We start from the raw sequence: 18,233 nt of genomic DNA on the forward strand, positions 1-18,233 counted from the left end.
AGGAGGAAATTTATTTGGTCAGAGGGTGATGAATCTGTGGAATTCAATTGCTACAGATGATTGTGGCCATCAAGTCAATGGATATTTTAAAGTTTGAGATTGACAGATTCTTGATTAGTAAGGGTGTCAGAGGTTATGGGGAGAAGGCAGGAGAATGAGGATGAAAGGGACAGATAGGTCAGGCATGATTGAATGTCAGAGTGGACTTCATGGGCCGAATTGCCTAATTTTGCTCCCAGAACTTAAACTTATCTGTACACTGTGGACTGTTTGATTGCATTCATGTATAGTCTTTTCTTTGACTGGGTAGCACATAAACTAAATCTTTTCACTCCACCTTGGTACACGTGACAACAATAAACCAAACTAAGTTTGACTTGCGCCTGGCAGTGCTGTCAGTTTTTTTTAGAATAATACAAAATAACACCAGGAGGTAAAAGGAAAATGTTTTCAGTTGCATAGTGTTGAAAATAAGATTTCTTATGCAATTCATTTCCAGACAATAATCCTTTAGTAATTTAAAGAATTAAAAAAAGAAAATGTTTTGAAAAATCAGTACATTGCCTTCTCATCATTACAATTATCATGTCAGAAACTAAGCAAAGCTCAAGCAAATTTCAACCACAATGCTTCCTGTATGTTTCTTTTCCCCACAAGATTCTACACATACAATGAGTGCCATCACCCTGTTTTGCAAATGTAAACTGCTTTATCGAAACGAGAATCAAAATTTCAATACAAATGCAAAATGGTAACTGGGCATCACAACTATCGATATTTGCAATACAGAAGAAATACAGTCAAGATTCTTTTGTTGCACAATATAGACTGGAAAGGTCCAAAAGTTCTAACTTGCAATGTGTTGAATTAATAATCTCACGACGTAAAGAATTTATGTAATAAAATAAATCAGTGTTTGAGATTTGAAGAGAAAAGAAAGGTAAAGTAAAATCTGTCAAGAATCTCTCTACTGATTTTAGTGTTCCAAAGCATATAAAATGCACATGCACATATTTTTGACAAGCTCAAGCTTGTCAAAACATGCACATATTTTTGACAAGTCCAAAACAGATTCACAATTTTCCTAAAGCGTAGTTGGAACCAGAATACTGTCATCTTAACTAATTTGATAATGGGGACGAAGAAGAATCAGAAGGACTTTACTATTGCTTTTATAGATCTGGCCAAAGCCTTAGACTCCATCGGCCACTGGCTTCTAAACAAGACTTTGGGTAGGATAGGGGTTGACATCCTTCTTCTCAGACTTAAATACAAAGCCTGACCATTTTTATTGAAAATGGCACTGTAAGACTGTAACCATCCCTATCATGAGGGGAGGGTTAAGCAAGGCAAGCCACTTTCCCCCATTTTAATTTAGTACTGGATATTTTAATTCTGGTTTTTGGATAGGGATGGGTGCAAATTATTATCCATTAACTGCCAATACATATTGGCACCACCATGGCCTTTTCCAGTGAAGCCCTTGGGTGATTCTCTCAAGAACACATCAAAGTATCAAGGTACTGTAAACATTACGTTGTAAAACAGATATATTTCAGTAAAACAGCAAAACAGTAAAACAAGTTTTTTACATGGCATTTAAGAACGTTTCATTTTTAATACAGTTATGAAAAGACATTTGAATGGAAGTGAAGTAAATTATATTAGTCGCGGCACATTGGTAAATGTCCTGACACCCAGAACAGCTGCACGGTTGTTTGGTTTAATAAAGTCGGGAACTGGGTTAAGAACCCCTCCAGAGCTTGGCATAAGGCAGCTGAAAAATTGGAGATCAAGACCTTTAAATTACTCCCTTGTTTTGAATGAAGATTCACAAGATATTTTAAGTTAGAAGATATCCTTGGAATATATATCGCAGAGTATTTGCAGCTCCTTAATTGTTCAAATAATGGAATCTCATATTCTAGGGCGAAAGATGATGGTTTAGGGATCCCCATGTTGGAGGTACGGATCCCATTGTGCATAATTAAGAAATACATATTTTAAAAGCACTTTCTGGTGGTATTTTGTTTCGCATCCCATTCCAACTGGTTGAGATCGATTTGGATCACGTGATTGAGTTACAGTAGTTTGCAATGTCTTGGTCAGATTTTATATTGCTGTGTTTTTTTAAAGACCACAGTCAAATTAAAATATTGTATTTTTTTGTGATATTTACTTTTTGTGTTGAATTCCTGGTTTGTAAAATAGTTATATAACTATTTTAATGTTTCAACACATCCAATGTTATTAATGTTATAACTAAATAGTATACGCCCTGTTTCTTAGTGGATGACACTCCATTTTAGCATCCCTCAGTTACCTTGGTTTGTTCTATTAATTTTCCTTGTTCCTGGCATTAATATATAAACAATGTTTGACACACCTTCAGCAATTACATAAATTTCTCCCTTGCAAAAAAAACCTTGCATAACCTAATGAAATATAAACTCAGATTGTATAAACTCAGATTGTACAGATGGCAGCAATCTGAAATAAAGTGGAAGTGCTCTGGCAGTCAAACAACATCAGTTGAGAAAATTTAAATTGACCTTTCAGGTCCCTCACCATGAGATGCACCCAATCGGCTGAGTATTTCTATTCTTTTTCTGCTCCATAATTGTTGGTTTCTCCTACTTTCAGGAAGTTCCTCTATATCAAAAATGACTTGCTTCCAGTTTTGTGAGTCACGAGATCACTGAAGGGAACTGCTGACTCCTCCATATATGGGGCAGAGGCGCCCGATAGGGCTAGCTGGTGGTTAGTTTGTGAGGTGGTGCGCTCCTTCCACCATTTACATTTAGGTTCTGCATCTATCAGTGCATAAGCTTGACAATTTAAATACTGTATCAAATACTCTTTTCCATTCAGAGTAATCATGAGCCATAGGTCTCGCAGAGTAAATGTTATTGCATATTTTCCCAAGACGGCTTGGAATACATCATTAAATTATTGCCTGTCTGTCCATTAACTGCTTCCTGTGACAAGAGCCATCAAAAGAGTGTTTTGGAATTCTTTGATTGGGCATGCCAATGACAAGGCCAAATACACTTACAGCCTCAGTGTTGGTGCGAACATTGTTGATGGTTACTTATCTTTCCAGTGGATGTAGACGAATTTGTGCTCACAGTACTGGTAGTATTTTACAATTTGATTCTTTTAATTTTCTCTTCCTCAATTAACCAGAGGCTCTGCTGGCAAAATGAATATGAATTTCATTTGATTTTTGGTATTTGCCGCGAGGAAGCTTGCAAGAAATGAAAAGTGATCTATGTTTTCCAGGATCTCCAGACATTCCTATCAACTGCCCCATCACCCATCTCCCACATTCCAAAACAAAAAGGATGTAGCAGCAGGCAATAAGGTGGTTGTCCGAGATTAGGTCAGTTTTCATGAAATAGCTGACCTTTCACTTTCCATTAAATTTGTTTGTTTCTTTTTCAAAATAAGAAATTAGGAAATTCCAACTAAGCTTGAAAATAAAGGAATCAGATTTATAAAAAAAACATTTTGAAAACATGGCCAACTGGAAAGTTTCAACATTTGCTTTGTTTGGAGACTTTTGCTCTCAAATTGATTATGAAAACCAGGATGAATGGATCAGTGCAAGTAGAAGTTGGGCAATAAAGTAAATTTGAAATTCAGATGGAGATGAAATTCTTATTTCACTCATGTACAATGATTCATATCATCAAATCACATTTTCCATACTTTGCAGATTCCCAGAAGATTAAAAAAAAGAAAAACTTTAAAATCTGACATTACAAATGAAGCAGATGCAAATTATGTGAGCTGGGTATTAATCACCTGGATCTTTGCATTGATGTATGACCCAAATTCAATTATACTATACTTATATTATACATCACAAGGGATTTAAAAAAAATGTTCCCAAACTGAGCTTTGCACCAAATCCTAACCTCAACAATATATCAACAATATATCCCAAGTAAGCTGTTACTATGATCAGAATCCTACTGACCAGGGATTATTACCCATGGTTTTCTCATGCTTAATTTTCCTAGGTCTGGGTCATCTTGTTAGCCCAAAATGCCCTGGAATGGCAGCACTCCTCTGAAACTGAATGCAGTCCAACCTCGGACGGCTATGAAATCAAGTAAAGGTCTACTTCTAGCTTTGCCATCTGCAACAACCGAGAGCATCATTTAATTGTTTTTAAAACATCTCTTTATACTAATGCATTTAAAAGTTTTCTTTAATTTTACCTGCTATTAATTTTAAGGTTATTTGAAATTTAATTAGGCTGACTATAACAATTTCAAGAACTACATGCATGAAATTAATTTTAAAAAATGAACTTACCTACCCTTTGTCTTTGTCTGCAGCCCTACAATGTCCACTGAATTCAATGGGATATCCAATGGAGAAATAAACTGAAAGATCTGGTGTTTGAAATCTGTCACTAAACCTCAGGCTTCTACATTTGAAAGTCCATGTGGAAGTCATGCACTTATTGCTGTTGAAACAGATAAATGCTGGTTATTCTATTTCAAATTGTGGGCATGAACCAACAAGACCTGGCTGTGTTTGGAAGCCAACAAACTAGCCCCGACATTACTGACCTTGTTTGTGTACATCCTTCATGTATAACTTATCCAAAAATACAGACAAGTGTTTAAAAGTTGTTCTTTAAATTAGTACATAACATGCGACAATAGTAAGCAAATGCTGCAAACACAAAATTACGAACAAGAGTGCAAATAAACATATTTAATTTAAGCGTCTTCGAAAAATGTTTAGAACTTTAACACTGACTTTAATATTTTGATTCCTTCATTGAGGTATAGCACACATATTTAATCTTTAGTTAATAGGTCTCAAAATGAACAGAATAATAATTTTATTTACTCACTTTTTCCACAAATTTGTAGGTTTATCAGGTTCTTTTTCAATACGTCCCCATGCAGCAAGGAATGCAATTGGCCAAGCCAGCAACATCATGAAAGCAGCTAGCAGAAGACGAATTGGGAACAGAGTCACTGTCATAACAGCTATCTGTAGAATTTAAAACACAATGTTGGAATCAGAGTCATTGTAATGGTGAGGGCAGAGTCATTGTGGTTTCATTTTTTGTTAAATTATAAATTAAATATAAACCAATTTTATTTACTTCATCTGAAGGCTTGTGGGTGAGATTATCCACACATGTAACCACAGATGAAAAAAATGTCAATTACTGCATCGAAGAGAGCCATTTTTCATTTTGACTGTTGCGTCTGAAACTTGAGAGTGTTTGTGTAGTAAAAAACATTGTATAATTTGCATCATTCTGCAGATAATCTTGCAATTTTTGGATATCTTGGATATTGCAGTATTGTAAAATCCAAGATACATCTTGGGTATTAGATAATGCAGATATATTGTAATGTTTGAGAATATTAAACAAGAGTTTAAAAGAATCATTGCTGAATGCACTAAATCAAGTAGCAAGAAAAATAATAAAAAGCACAGAAATTACTGTACCACTGGGAGAGTTTAATCTAATTTTCAATAAAATATGTTCATGGTACAATAATGTGCAAAAAGACATGCATGCGAACTATGCATTGTGTATCTCTAATAGTTCCATGCACTGTGCATTCTTTGAATTCTTTTAAAGTAGCCCATTAGATAGCTAAACACAAAATTATGAACAGCTAGTTCAATTCCTTTGGTAGTACCATAAAGCAAATGGTGAAATGAAAACTGTAAACATCACGAAAACTTGCTCCAAGCCAATTAGCCTCAGAGGAATACAGATATTCAATAGACAATAGGTGCAGGAGTAGGCCATTCAGCCCTTCGAGCCAGCACCGCCATTCAATGCGATCATGGCTGATCACTCTCAATCAGTACCCCGTTCCTGCCTTCTCCCCATAACCCCTCACTCCGCTATCCTTAAGAGCTCTATCCAGCTCTCTCTTGAAAGCATCCAACGAACTGGCCTCCACTGCCTTCTGAGGCAGAGAATTCCACACCTTCACCACTCTGACTGAAAAAGTTCTTCCTCATCTCCGTTCTAAATGGCCTACCCCTTATTCTTAAACTGTGGCCCCTTGTTCTGGACTCCCCCAACATTGGGAACATGTTTCCTGCCTCTAATGTGTCCAATCCCCTAATTATCTTATATGTTTCAATAAGATCCCCCCTCATCCTTCTAAATTCCAGTGTATACAAGCCTAATTGCTCCAGCCTTTCAACATACGACAGTCCCGCCATTCCGGGAATTAACCTAGTGAACCTACGCTGCACGCCCTCAATAGCAAGAATATCCTTCCTCAAATTTGGAGACCAAAACTGCACACAGTACTCCAGGTGCGGTCTCACCAGGGCCCGGTACAACTGTAGAAGGACCTCTTTGCTCCTATACTCAACTCCTCTTGTTATGAAGGCCAACATTCCATTGGCTTTCTTCACTGGCTGCTGTACCTGCATGCTTCCTTTCAGTGACTGATGCACTAGGACACCCAGATCTCGTTGAACATCCCCTCTTCCTAACTTGACACCATTCAGATAATAATCTGCCTTTCTATTCTTACTTCCAAAGTGAATAACCTCACACTTATCTACATTAAACTGCATCTGCCATGTATCCGCCCACTCACACAACCTGTCCAAGTCACCATGCAGCCTTATTGCATCTTCCTCACAATTCACACTACCCCCCAGCTTAGTATCATCTGCAAATTTGCTAATGGTACTTTTAATCCCTTCATCTAAGTCATTAATGTATATCGTAAATAGCTGGGGTCCCAGCACCGAACCATGCGGTACCCCACTGGTCACTGCCTGCCATTCCGAAAGGGACCCATTTATCCCCACTCTTTGCTTTCTGTCTGTCAACCAATTTTCTATCCATGTCAGTACCCTACCACCAATACCATGTGCTCTAATTTTGCCCACTAATCTCCTATGTGGGACCTTGTCGAAGGCTTTCTGAAAGCCGAGGTACACCACATCCACTGACTCTCCCCTGTCAATTTTCCTAGTTACATCCTCAAAAAATTCCAGTAGATTTGTCAAGCATGATTTCCCCTTCGTAAATCCATGCTGACTCGGAATGATCCTGTTACTGCTATCCAAATGCTCAGCAATTTTGTCTTTTATAATTGACTCCAGCATCTTCCCCACCACTGATGTCAGACTAACTGGTCTATAATTACCCGTTTTCTCTCTCCCTCCTTTCTTAAAAAGTGGGATAACATTTGCTATCCTCCAATCCACAGGAACTGATCCTGAATCTATAGAACATTGAAAAATGATCTCCAATGCTTCCACTATTTCTAGAGCCACCTCCTTAAGTACCCTGGGATGCAGACCATCAGGCCCTGGGGATTTATCAGCCTTCAGTCCCATCAGTCTACCCATAACCATTTCCTGCCTAATGTGGATTTCCTTCAGTTCCTCCATCACCCTAGGTTCTCCGGCCCCTAGAACATTTGGGAGATTGTGTGTATCTTCCTCAGTGAAGACAGATCCAAAGTAACGGTTTAACTTGTCTGCCATTTCTTTGTTCCCCATAATAAATTCCCCTGCTTCTGTCTTCAAAGGACCCACATTTGCCTTGACTATTTTTTTCCTCTTCACGTACCTAAAAAAACTTTTGCTATCCTCCTTTATATTATTGGCTAGTTTACCCTCGTACCTCATCTTTTCTCCCCGTATTGCCTTTTTAGTTAACTTTTGTTGCTCTTTAAAAGAGTCCCAATCCTCTGTCTTCCCACTCTTCTTTGCTATGTTATACTTCCTCTCCTTAATTTTTATGCTGTCCTTGACTTCCCTTGTCAGCCACAGGTGTCTCTTACTCCCCTTAGAGTCTTTCCGCCTCTTTGGGATAAATTGATCCTGCAACTTCTGCATTATTCCCAGGAATACCTGCCATTGCTGTTCTACCATCTTCCCTGCTAGGGCCTCCTTCCAGTCAATTTTGGCCAGCTCCTGCCTAATGCCTCTGTAATCCCCTTTGCTATACTGTAATACTGACACTTCCGATTTTCCCTTCTGCCTTTCCATTTGCAGAGTAAAACTTATCATGTTGTGATCACTGCCTCCTAATGGCTCTTTTACCTCTAGTCCCCTTATCAGATCAGGATCATTACACAACACTAAATCCAGAATTGCCTTCTCCCTGGTAGGCTCCAGTACAAGCTGTTCTAAGAATCCATCTCGAAGGCACTCTACAAACTCTCTTTCCTGGGGTCCATTTCCAACCTGATTTTCCCAGTCTACCTGCATGTTGAAATCTCCCATAACCACCGTAGCATTACATTTGTGACACGCCAATTTTATCTCCTGATTCAACTTGCACCCTATGTCGAGGCTACTGTTTGGGGGCCTATAGATAACTCCCATTAGGGTCTTTTTACCCTTACAATTCCTCATTTCTATCCATACTGATTCAACATCTCCTGATTCTATGTCACCCCTTGCAAGGGAATGAATATCATTCCTTACCAGCAGAGCAACCCCACCCCCTCTGCCCACCTGTCTGTCTTTTCTATACGTTGTGTACCCCTGAATATTCAGTTCCCAGCCCTGGTCCTCTTGTAGCCATGTCTCAGTGATCCCTACAACATCATACTTGCCCATGACTAACTGAGCCTCAAGCTCATCCACTTTATTTTTTATACTACGCGCATTTAAGTACAACACTTTAACTTCTGTATTTACCTCCCCTCTCACATCGGTCACAAATGGCCCTGCCCTTAATCTCTTTTCCCCTCTAGAACTTCTGTTCCCATTCTTCCGAGAGTCTTCTGCAATATCTCCTGTATTCCCTTTAACCTCATCTTCATATTCACAATTTGTTAACCCCTCCCCCCCACTACTTAGTTTAAAGCCACAGGTATCGCACTAGCAAACCTGCCTGCCAGAATGTTTGTCCCCCTGCTGTTAAGATGTAACCCGTCCCTTTTGTACAAGTCACCCCTAGCCCAGAAGAGATCCCAGTGGTCCAGAAATCTAAATCCCTGCTCTCTGCACCAGCCCCTCAGCCATAAATTCATACCCTCTATCTCTCTGTTCCTGGCCTCACCAGCACGAGGTACCCCAGAGATAACCACCTTCGACGTCCTACTTCTCAGTCTTTTTCCTAACTCTCTAAACTCCCGCTGTAGCACCTCCTTCCTCTTCCGCCCGACGTCATTCGTGCCCACGTGCACAACGACTTCGGGTTGATCGCCTTCCCTCACTAGGATTTTCTGAAGCCGGTCCGTGATGTGCTGAACCCTGGCACCAGGGAGGCAACAGACCATCCTCAAGTCCCTCCTGCTGCCACAGAATCTTCTGTCCGTCCCTCGGACGATGGAGTCACCCACCACTACGGCTCTTCCTGACTTCAGTCTCCCCTGTCGAGTATCCTTGCCAACAGGTCCGCCACTCGGACTGGAAACGTCTTCTGCCCCGACAGTTCCCAAGAGGGTATACCTATTTGCAATAGGCACAGCCACTGGGGTCTCCTGTAGTCCACGTCCACTCCTCCGTGAAACAGTCTCCCACCTTCGCTCGACCTGGACCCTTGGCGTGACAGCCTCACAATAGGTCCTGTCGTTTTCGTTTTCAGCGCTATAAATTTAATGTTATTGGCTGAATTACGGATGGTGATGAATCAGCATACGTGACAGAGATAAAATACCTGGTTGAGTGGTGCCGCAACAACCACCACTCATCCATCAGTGGTAAAATCAAGGAGCTATTCATTAACTTCAGAATGGGAAAGTTGGGAGACCACGTGCCAATTTTCATTGATGGGCCAACGGTGGTGGAGAGAGTTGTGCAGAAAGGAACTGCAGATGCTGGTTTAAACCGAAGAGACACAAAATGTTGGAGTAACTTAGCGGGACAGGCAGCATCTCTGGAGAGAAAGAATGGGTGATGTTTTAGGTCTGAAGACCCGAAATTATGGAATGTATCATGGTCTGGTATGGCAATCCCAAAGCACAGGTTTGCAAGAGGCTTCAGAATGGTAGATTCAACCTAGCCCATCAGGGGCACAGTCCTCCCCGCCTCCAAAAGCATGTACATAAGGTGCTGCCTCACAAAGGAAGAATCCATCATCAAGGATCCCCACCATCCAAGCCACACCCATTTTTCACCCCCATCATCGGAAGTACAGAAGCCTGAAGTCGCACACAACCACCGGGTGGCGCCAGCAACGGCTGTCTCGCCATTGTCTGTCCCTTCCTTCTTTGTGTTTAAATAATGTGTTAAATGGATGTTTTTAGTGTTCTTTAGCTTGTTTTATGTGGGGGGGTGGGGTTGGGGGACACCTTTTCTAATCTCATACCTTGACTGAGATGCGTTTTTTTTCTGTATCGTATCTCTGTCCGCACTGCGGCCTAACATCAAGGAGTTGTCAGCCTTTGCTGGAGACCGACCTTTGAGAGCTCCACCTGCAGGACTTCGCGGAGCTCACGATCCCTTTGCCAGGAATCGACCTCGGAGCTCCAGCCATGGGTGCTTGCAGACTTAACATCATGGAGCTAGAGGTCTCTGGTCAGAAACCAACTTCGGGAACTCTAAGCCGCAGGAGGTTCGACCACCCCGACGCGGGAGCTTCGATCGCCCCGATGCGGGTGCTTTGACTGCCCCGACGCGGGGGCTTCGATTGCCCCTATGGATGGTTCAACTGCCCAGATCGCGAGAAGATTGGACTTTATTGCCTTCCATCACAGTGAGGAATGTGGGGAATCCACTGTGGTGCATGTTAACTTTTATATAGTTCTGTGTCTTGTTGCTTTTTTTTTTCATATGGCTGTATGGTAATTCGCATATCACTGTACCTTAATTGGTACAAGTTACAACAAAATACTGTTGAAACCTTTGAACCAGGCTCCGACAACTATCTGGTCCTTGTACCAACCTGCACAACCCTAATCCTATCTCAGCAATGGAACACTACAAACCATCTCCTGCACCACCATGGATTCATTTACTAATAGTGTTTTCGCATTCATGTTTTTTTTAATAGATGTATCCTTTCATTGTCCAGCAAAATTTGTGTAATTTATGTATTATGTTTTTGTGTGTCATTGATCGTGTACCTCATATGACAATGAACTTGACTTAAACTTGATTAATGTTTCAGATACAAAGCTACAGGCTTGAGCTTGAAGTGAGGGCTTCATCATAAAAGCATGCAGGCAGAACATTCTACAAAACTGGTGTTAATTTGTTCTTTATGTTTGGTCTTCATTAGTTGTTCCATTATGTTTGACTTTTTAAAAAATGTTTTACAATAGAGTCCAGCTATTTTTTTTCAAATGCTTTTTCAAAAAATATTTGAGTTCAGATTTTTCTATTTAACCATTTTCATTATTTAACCTTAGGAATGTCATTATTAAACTTGATGCAAAATATATTTGCAATATTATTTTTCTTCTCCAGAAGATCTTTTCATGAGAAATTCATAATTACCTGCCTCATTATACAAGATCTAAAATTGGCTGGTCCCTGTTTAGTTCAATATATGCTATTCCCGAAAACTGACTCAAATCCATTCTCTGATCTCATCATCTTGACCACACTTGGCAATTTGATTTTGTGTTTATGAAATTGAAATTCCCTCAAGATTATTATAGGGTTACCTCATTATTTCTTGATAAATACTCTGTCCAACGGCGACGTGACTGTTAAGAGGCCTATAAACCATTTCTCTTCTGATTCTAATCCTCTGATCCTGGATCATTCCAGACTTCTGACCTTATGTCATGTTTTAAAATCAGGTCAATCCTTATTTTTAATTCTCCCTATTTTTAAAGAACAGCCCACAGCCAGGTATATTTGTACCAGGCAACCTAGAACCAGCCTGCCTGAAATTTACTACGGTGATCAGCCATTCAAAATATGCCTAAGTTTGTCGAAACAGCCCCTGATAAGGATTACACGTCATTCATCATCGTCTACGATCAGACATGCCTAACGTGGAGTGTACAATCAATACTGATGCATCTAAAGCTAGCTAATGTTTCAGAAAATACCATGAGCACTCGAGGAACAAGGAAGATGCTGGCCTACACTTCAAGCTCAAAAGGTAAACAAGCCATTATTACCAAGACCCCGGAGCAAAACAAAGTGGTAGAGCAAAGTAGAAACAAGGAACTGCAGATGCCGGTTCACAGAAAAATAGATACAAAATGCTGGAGTAACTCAGTAGATCTGGCAGTGTTTCTGGAGAACTGGATGATGTTTAGGTTTGGGTGGGGGGGGGGGGAGAAAGGTGGGGAAGGAAAATGCCCAGTAGTGTTGGTGATTCCAGGTGAGGGGGGCTTTGATAAGGAGATGGTTGGACAAAGGTCAGAGATGAAAGCACAGGCGATGCAAAACAAAAGGATGGAAGAGTTACAAAAAGTGAGGGAGGAGGTATAGGGACAGGTGTTACATCTCCTGCAGTTGTAGCAGAAAGTGCTTTGGGAGGGAGTGGTTTGGGTGGGAAGTGTTGAGAGAACCAAGTAGCTGCTCAGGGAGCAGTCTCTGTGAAGGCAGAAAGGGGTGGGGATGGGTGGATGTGGCGGGTGGTGGGATCACATTGGAGGCGAGGGAAATCTGGATGTGGAAGCTGATGTGGTGAAAGCCGAGGACCAGAGGATCCTTGTTCCACCTGGGGGGGTTGAGGAAGCAAGAACAGAATTATGGAACACAGTAGAGGATTGGGTTGGGGAGGCATCTAGAAGAACTGTTGGAGAAAACTAGTGGGTTAGGCACCATCTGTGGAAGGAATGAACAGGCACCATTGCAGGTTGGGACACTCTTTCAGACCGACTGGAGTAGGGAGTAAGAAAGCTAGAAAGGGGCAGGATAAAGTCTAACAAGTGATGGATTAGTACAAGTGAAGGGAATTTGACAAATGTGTGGTGTATGTGACAAAGGCTGGAGGTGAAAAGACGTCAGATAAGGAGGGAGTGAACTGTAAAGCTGGAGGGAGGGATGTGGGTGGAAGGGAAAGGAGAGAGGGGAGAGAGGCAAAAAGGGGAAATGGGAGTTCAGGGGATGGTGATGAGGGGAGAGAGGAGGAAAAAGGAGGCATGTGACTGGGATGGGGTGAGAGATATAGGAGTGCACCAGGGTGGGGCACAAGAAAGAGGGCTGTGGGGCCATTATCTGAAATTGGTGAATTCAGTGTTCACATCAATGGGTTGTAACTGTCCCGCCTTCATCTCTCTTCTCCAGCCTTCCCCCCTTTATTCAAATCAGTCTGAAGAAGGATCCCAACCCAAAATGCCTTCTGTCCATTCCCTCAGAAAATACTGTCTGGCCCGCTGATTCCTCCAGTGTTTTGCTCATGTTTCCAGCATCTGCCGTTTCTTGTCTCTTCATTATCAAGGCCCTATTTTATGTAGGCTAAAGTAGAGAACATATGTACATAAAACAACATTTACACCCATCTAAAACAACAAATGTACAGGCCTGGCAAAGTCCATGAAATTAACAAACCAAACATAGCAATGCTTTAAAATTTCAGCTTCTATGATTGTAAGGTAATGTGGAACGATGCAAACTAATTTAATCATAGATATATTTATTGCAAACTATAAACTATATCATGCAATTCAAAATATATTAGCTTAAAAAATTGTCTGATAACCGCATAGTATCTAAAGGTGGGAACAACTTGCAACATTATAAAGCATAATATGAAACCATTTGTAAAGTTTTCATTCTCCTAACAGGCACATCATAGACAATAGACAATAGGTGCAAGAGTAGGCCATTTGGCCCTCGAGCCAGGACCGCCATTCAATGTGATCATGGCTGATCATTCACAATCAGTATCCGTTCCTGCCTTCTCCCCATATCCCTTGACTCCGCTATCTTTAAGAGCTCTATCTAGCTCTCTCTTGAAAGCATCCAGAGAATTGGCCTCCACTGCCTTCTGAGGCAGAGAATTCCACAGATTTACCATTCTCTGACTGAAAAAGTTTTTCCTCTTCTCCGTTCTAAATGGCCAACCCCTTATTCTTAAACTGTGGCCCCTGGTTCTGGACTCCCCCAACATTGGGAATATGTCTCCTGCCTCTAATGTGTCCAATCCCTTAATAATCATATGTTTCAATAAGATCCCCTCTCGTCCTTCTAAATTCCAGCGTATACAAGCCTAGTCGCTCCAGTCTTTCAACATACGACAGCCCCGCCATTCCGGGAATTAACCTAGTGAACCTACGCTGCATGCCCTCAATAGCAAGAATGTCCTTCCTTAAATTTGGAGACCAAAAATGCACACAGTACTCCAGATGCGGTCTCACTAGGGCCCTGTACAACTGCAGAACGACCTCTTTGTTCCTATACTCAACTCCTCTTGTCATAAAGGCCAATATGCCATTAGCTTTCTTCACTGCCTGCTGTACCTGTATGCTAACTTTAAGTGACTGATGTACAAGGATACCCAGATCGCTTTGTACTTCCCCATTTCCTAACTTGACACCAATCAGATAATATAAGAAAATAACTGCAGATGCTGGTACAAATCAAAGGTATTTATTCACAAAATGCTGGAGTAACTCAGCAGGTCAGGCAGCATCTCGGGAGAGAAGGAATGGGTGACATTTCGGGTCGAGACCCTTCTTCAGATAATCTGCCTTGCTGTTCATACCACCAAAGTGGATAACCTTACATTTATCCACATTAAACTGCATCTGCCATGCATCTGCCCACTCACACAACCTGTCCAAGACACCCTGCATCCTCATAGCATCCTCCTCAGTTCACACTGCCACCCAGCTTTGTGTCATCCGCAAATTTGCTAATGTTACTTTTAATCCCTTCATCTAAGTCATTAATGTATATTGTAAATAGCTGCGGTCCCAGCACCGAGCCTTGCGGTACCCCACTAGTCACTGCCTGCCATTCTGAAAGGGATCCGTTAATCCCTCCTCTTTGTTTCCTGTCTGACAACCAATTTTCTATCCATGTCAGCACCCTACCCCCAATACCATGTGTTCTAATCTTGCCCACTAATCATGTTGCTAAAATCATTGACACAGATCCTGCAAGTGGCAATACAGATAAATAAAATGGTGAAGGCAGTATATGGTGATTATAGTTTGAGGCATAAAATATCAAAGTTGGAACATTATATCCCAACTTTACACTTAGATAGCACTTGGTGCATTGTGTGCAGTTCTATTCGACACACCATAGAATGGATGTGGTTACACTGGAGAGAGCGCAGAGAGGATTCACCAGGAAGATTGATGGATTGGAGGACTTCAATTATGGAAAGAGATTGAATAGCCTGAGTTTGTTTATCCGAGAGCAAGAGAGGCTGCAAGAGAGTCAAGAGTGTTTAATTGTCATATTACAAGAGGCACCGAGAGGACAGATAATTAAAATCTTTATCACCATGCTTCAGGTATTAAAAACGAGAGGCATAAGATATACGGTGAAATAAAGGAGTTTTAAGTGGAGTTTGAGGTGAAATTTTTTTAATGCAATAAATCATTGATGTCTGGAATTTCCTGCCAGAGGTGGTGGAGTCAGATGTCTGAGAGATATTTACATAGGCACTTAAATAGTCAAGGAGTTAAAGGAAACAGACCTTCTCCAGGTAAATGGGATTAATGTAGATGGGAAGAAGTTTGAATTTGATGTAGTGGGATGAAGGAACCATCCTGTGCTGGACAACTCCATGACTCTTGAATGGCAGCTGAGGACAATCAATATCCTGGCAGATCCAGGACCACTGGATTCCTTGCCAAAAATTAGACAACAAAGCATATATTCTAGAAAACATGATGGTAACTGGGCCTTGTCATCCAGACAAAAGTATAATACCATCCTTCACATGGTATGCCCTTCCCCTCTACTTTATCCACAAAATGTCATTAACTATTAGAGTCCAAAACTGGATATTAATACAACAGTATTTTTATTAAAGAACTAGGTGATACAGTTAACCTGCATAGATTCACCCACATATACTTGTATAGAATACACTGCTGCAAGACAAAGCACTAACCATATTTAAATAAAACCATTTACTTTGGAAAACAAGGGCAGAATTACATGCCCATTTACTCTGAATATTTTTGCACTGTAAATAAACCACAATGACCCAAAATCTGAACTTTTTACACTAGAAATTCCTTTATCCAATTATCTAAACATTATAGACAGTTAGTCTGGTCAGAACTACATATTAGTAAGTAAAATCCTCCCAAAGGAGATTTTAGTAGAGTACACTTTGTAATCGTAGGAGCTCAGATACCAATAAGATACTAATTTCTCTGTGCCCTGCTCACACAAGGTTACGTTTCTCTTCATAAACAGATTAATAATATCTGCGAAGGTCAAACCTTGCCTGGTTGGAACAGGCTCAACTGATAGCAAAGCCCAGATTCTGCGAGCAACATGATAATCCAACAACATTTTCAGATAGTGTACAGTTTTGATCACAGCACTACAGAAAGGAGGATTTGGAGAGAGTGCAAAAGAGGCTCACCAAGATTAAAGAGCATCAACTATAAGGAGGGCCAAGACCTAAAAATCACCTGCCCATTTCCCTCCACGTATGTTGTCAGAGCTGATGAGTTCCCCTTGCACTTTGTTTTTTGCTCAAGATTCCAGCATCTCCAATCTCTTCTACAGTGCAATGTGAGTGGACAAATCTGGATTGCTTCCACTGCAACAGAGTTTGATGGGCTGAGGACATAACTTTAAAGTTAGAGAGACAAAACTTAAAGGTGATATAGAGGACGTTTTATTTCTACACTGTGGTAGGTGCCTGGAACTCACTGCCAGTGAGGTGCTGGAAGCAGATATGATCGTGACAATAGATCTGGGTGTCCTAGTGCATCAGTCACTGAAAGGAAGCATGCAGGTATAGCAGGCAGTGAAGAAAGGCAATGGAATGTTGGCCTTCATAACAAGAGAAGTTGAGTATAGGAGCAAAGAGGTCCTTCTGCAGTTGTACAGGGCCCTAGTGAGACCGCACCTGGAGTACTGTGTGCAGTTTTGGTCTACAAATTTGAGGAAGGATATTCTTGCTATTGAGGGCGTGCAGCGTAGGTTTACTAGGTTAATTCCCGGAATGGCGGGACTGTCATATGTTGAAAGACTGGAGTGACTAGGCTTGTATACACTGGAATTTAGAAGGATGAGAGGAGATCTTATCGAAACGTATAAGATTATTAAGGGGTTGGACACGTTAGAGGCAGGAAACGTGTTCCCAATGTTGCGGGAGTCCAGAACCAGGGGCCACAATTTAAGAATAAGGGGTAGGCCATTTAGATGAGATGAGGAAAAACTTTTTCAGTCAGAGAGTTGTGAATCTGTGGAATTCTCTGCCTCAGAAGGCAGTGGAGGCCAATTCTCTGAATGCATTCAAGAGAGAGCTAGATAGGGCTCTTAAGGATAGTGGAGTCAGGGAGTATGGGGAGAAGGCAGGAACGGGGCACTGATTGAGAATGATCAGCCATGATCACATTGAATGGCGATGCTGGCTCGAAGGGCCGAATGGCCTCCTCCTGCACCTATTGTCTATAAGGGACAGGCATGCAAACACACACACAGGCAGATGGAGGAATATGGATAATGTGCAGGCAGGTGGGATTAGTTTAATTTGGAATCATGGTCAGCATATGTACCATGGAACGAAAGGCCTATTCCTGTGCTTTACTGTTCTGTGTTCCTTTAGAAGAAATAACCTCAGAAGTGCACTTCTAAAAATTGTTTTGAAAAACTAAAGCCAAGCTTACAAATACATTGAAAAATATCTCTGATACAATTAAATTCTGACACACGTCATTTCAACATCACACCTTCAAAATTTCACATTCTGAAAAGAAGATTTAGCTATAAAATACCATCTTAATTTAAGTGGAAGAAAATAACCGCAGATATTGGTACAAATCAAAGGTATTTATTTCACAAAATGCAGGAGTAACTCAGCTGGTCAGGCAGCATCTCAGGAGAGAAGGAATGGGTGACGTTTTGGGTCGAGACCCTTCAGTCTGACGAAGGGTCTCGACCCGAAACGTCACCCATTCCTTCTCTCCTGAGATGCTGCCTGACCTGCTGAGTTACTCCAGCATCTTAATTTAAGTGATCCCTTTAAGACAAATTAACCCATGAAGGAAAAAAAGTTAATTTCTGCAAGTTTACAGAACACATCACTCCTAAAGCAAAGTGCTTGAATCTTAAAAAATAGAATTTCTACAATGTTACTTGCATTGCAAAAACATCTATATTCTTAAATTAAAATAATTTGTGCTTGAGCTAATCTTCCATTGCGCCATTCA

At 41.0% G+C, this 18,233-nt stretch overlaps 1 protein-coding gene across 1 annotated transcript in view; it reads right to left on the bottom strand.

The window, feature by feature from the left end:
• The window catches only part of lpcat1 (lysophosphatidylcholine acyltransferase 1), a 94,195-nt gene that overhangs the window by 64,353 nt on the left and 11,609 nt on the right, over window positions 1-18,233 (bottom strand). The window contains exon 2 of the mRNA XM_078420129.1: window positions 4,874-5,016. Within this exon, the coding sequence (XP_078276255.1) occupies window positions 4,874-5,016 (143 nt within the window). The remainder of the gene's footprint in view (window positions 1-4,873; window positions 5,017-18,233) is intronic.

This window comes from Rhinoraja longicauda, chromosome 2 (genome assembly GCF_053455715.1).
Source record: "Rhinoraja longicauda isolate Sanriku21f chromosome 2, sRhiLon1.1, whole genome shotgun sequence".
In the NCBI taxonomy this organism is placed as follows: domain Eukaryota; kingdom Metazoa; phylum Chordata; class Chondrichthyes; order Rajiformes; family Arhynchobatidae; genus Rhinoraja; species Rhinoraja longicauda.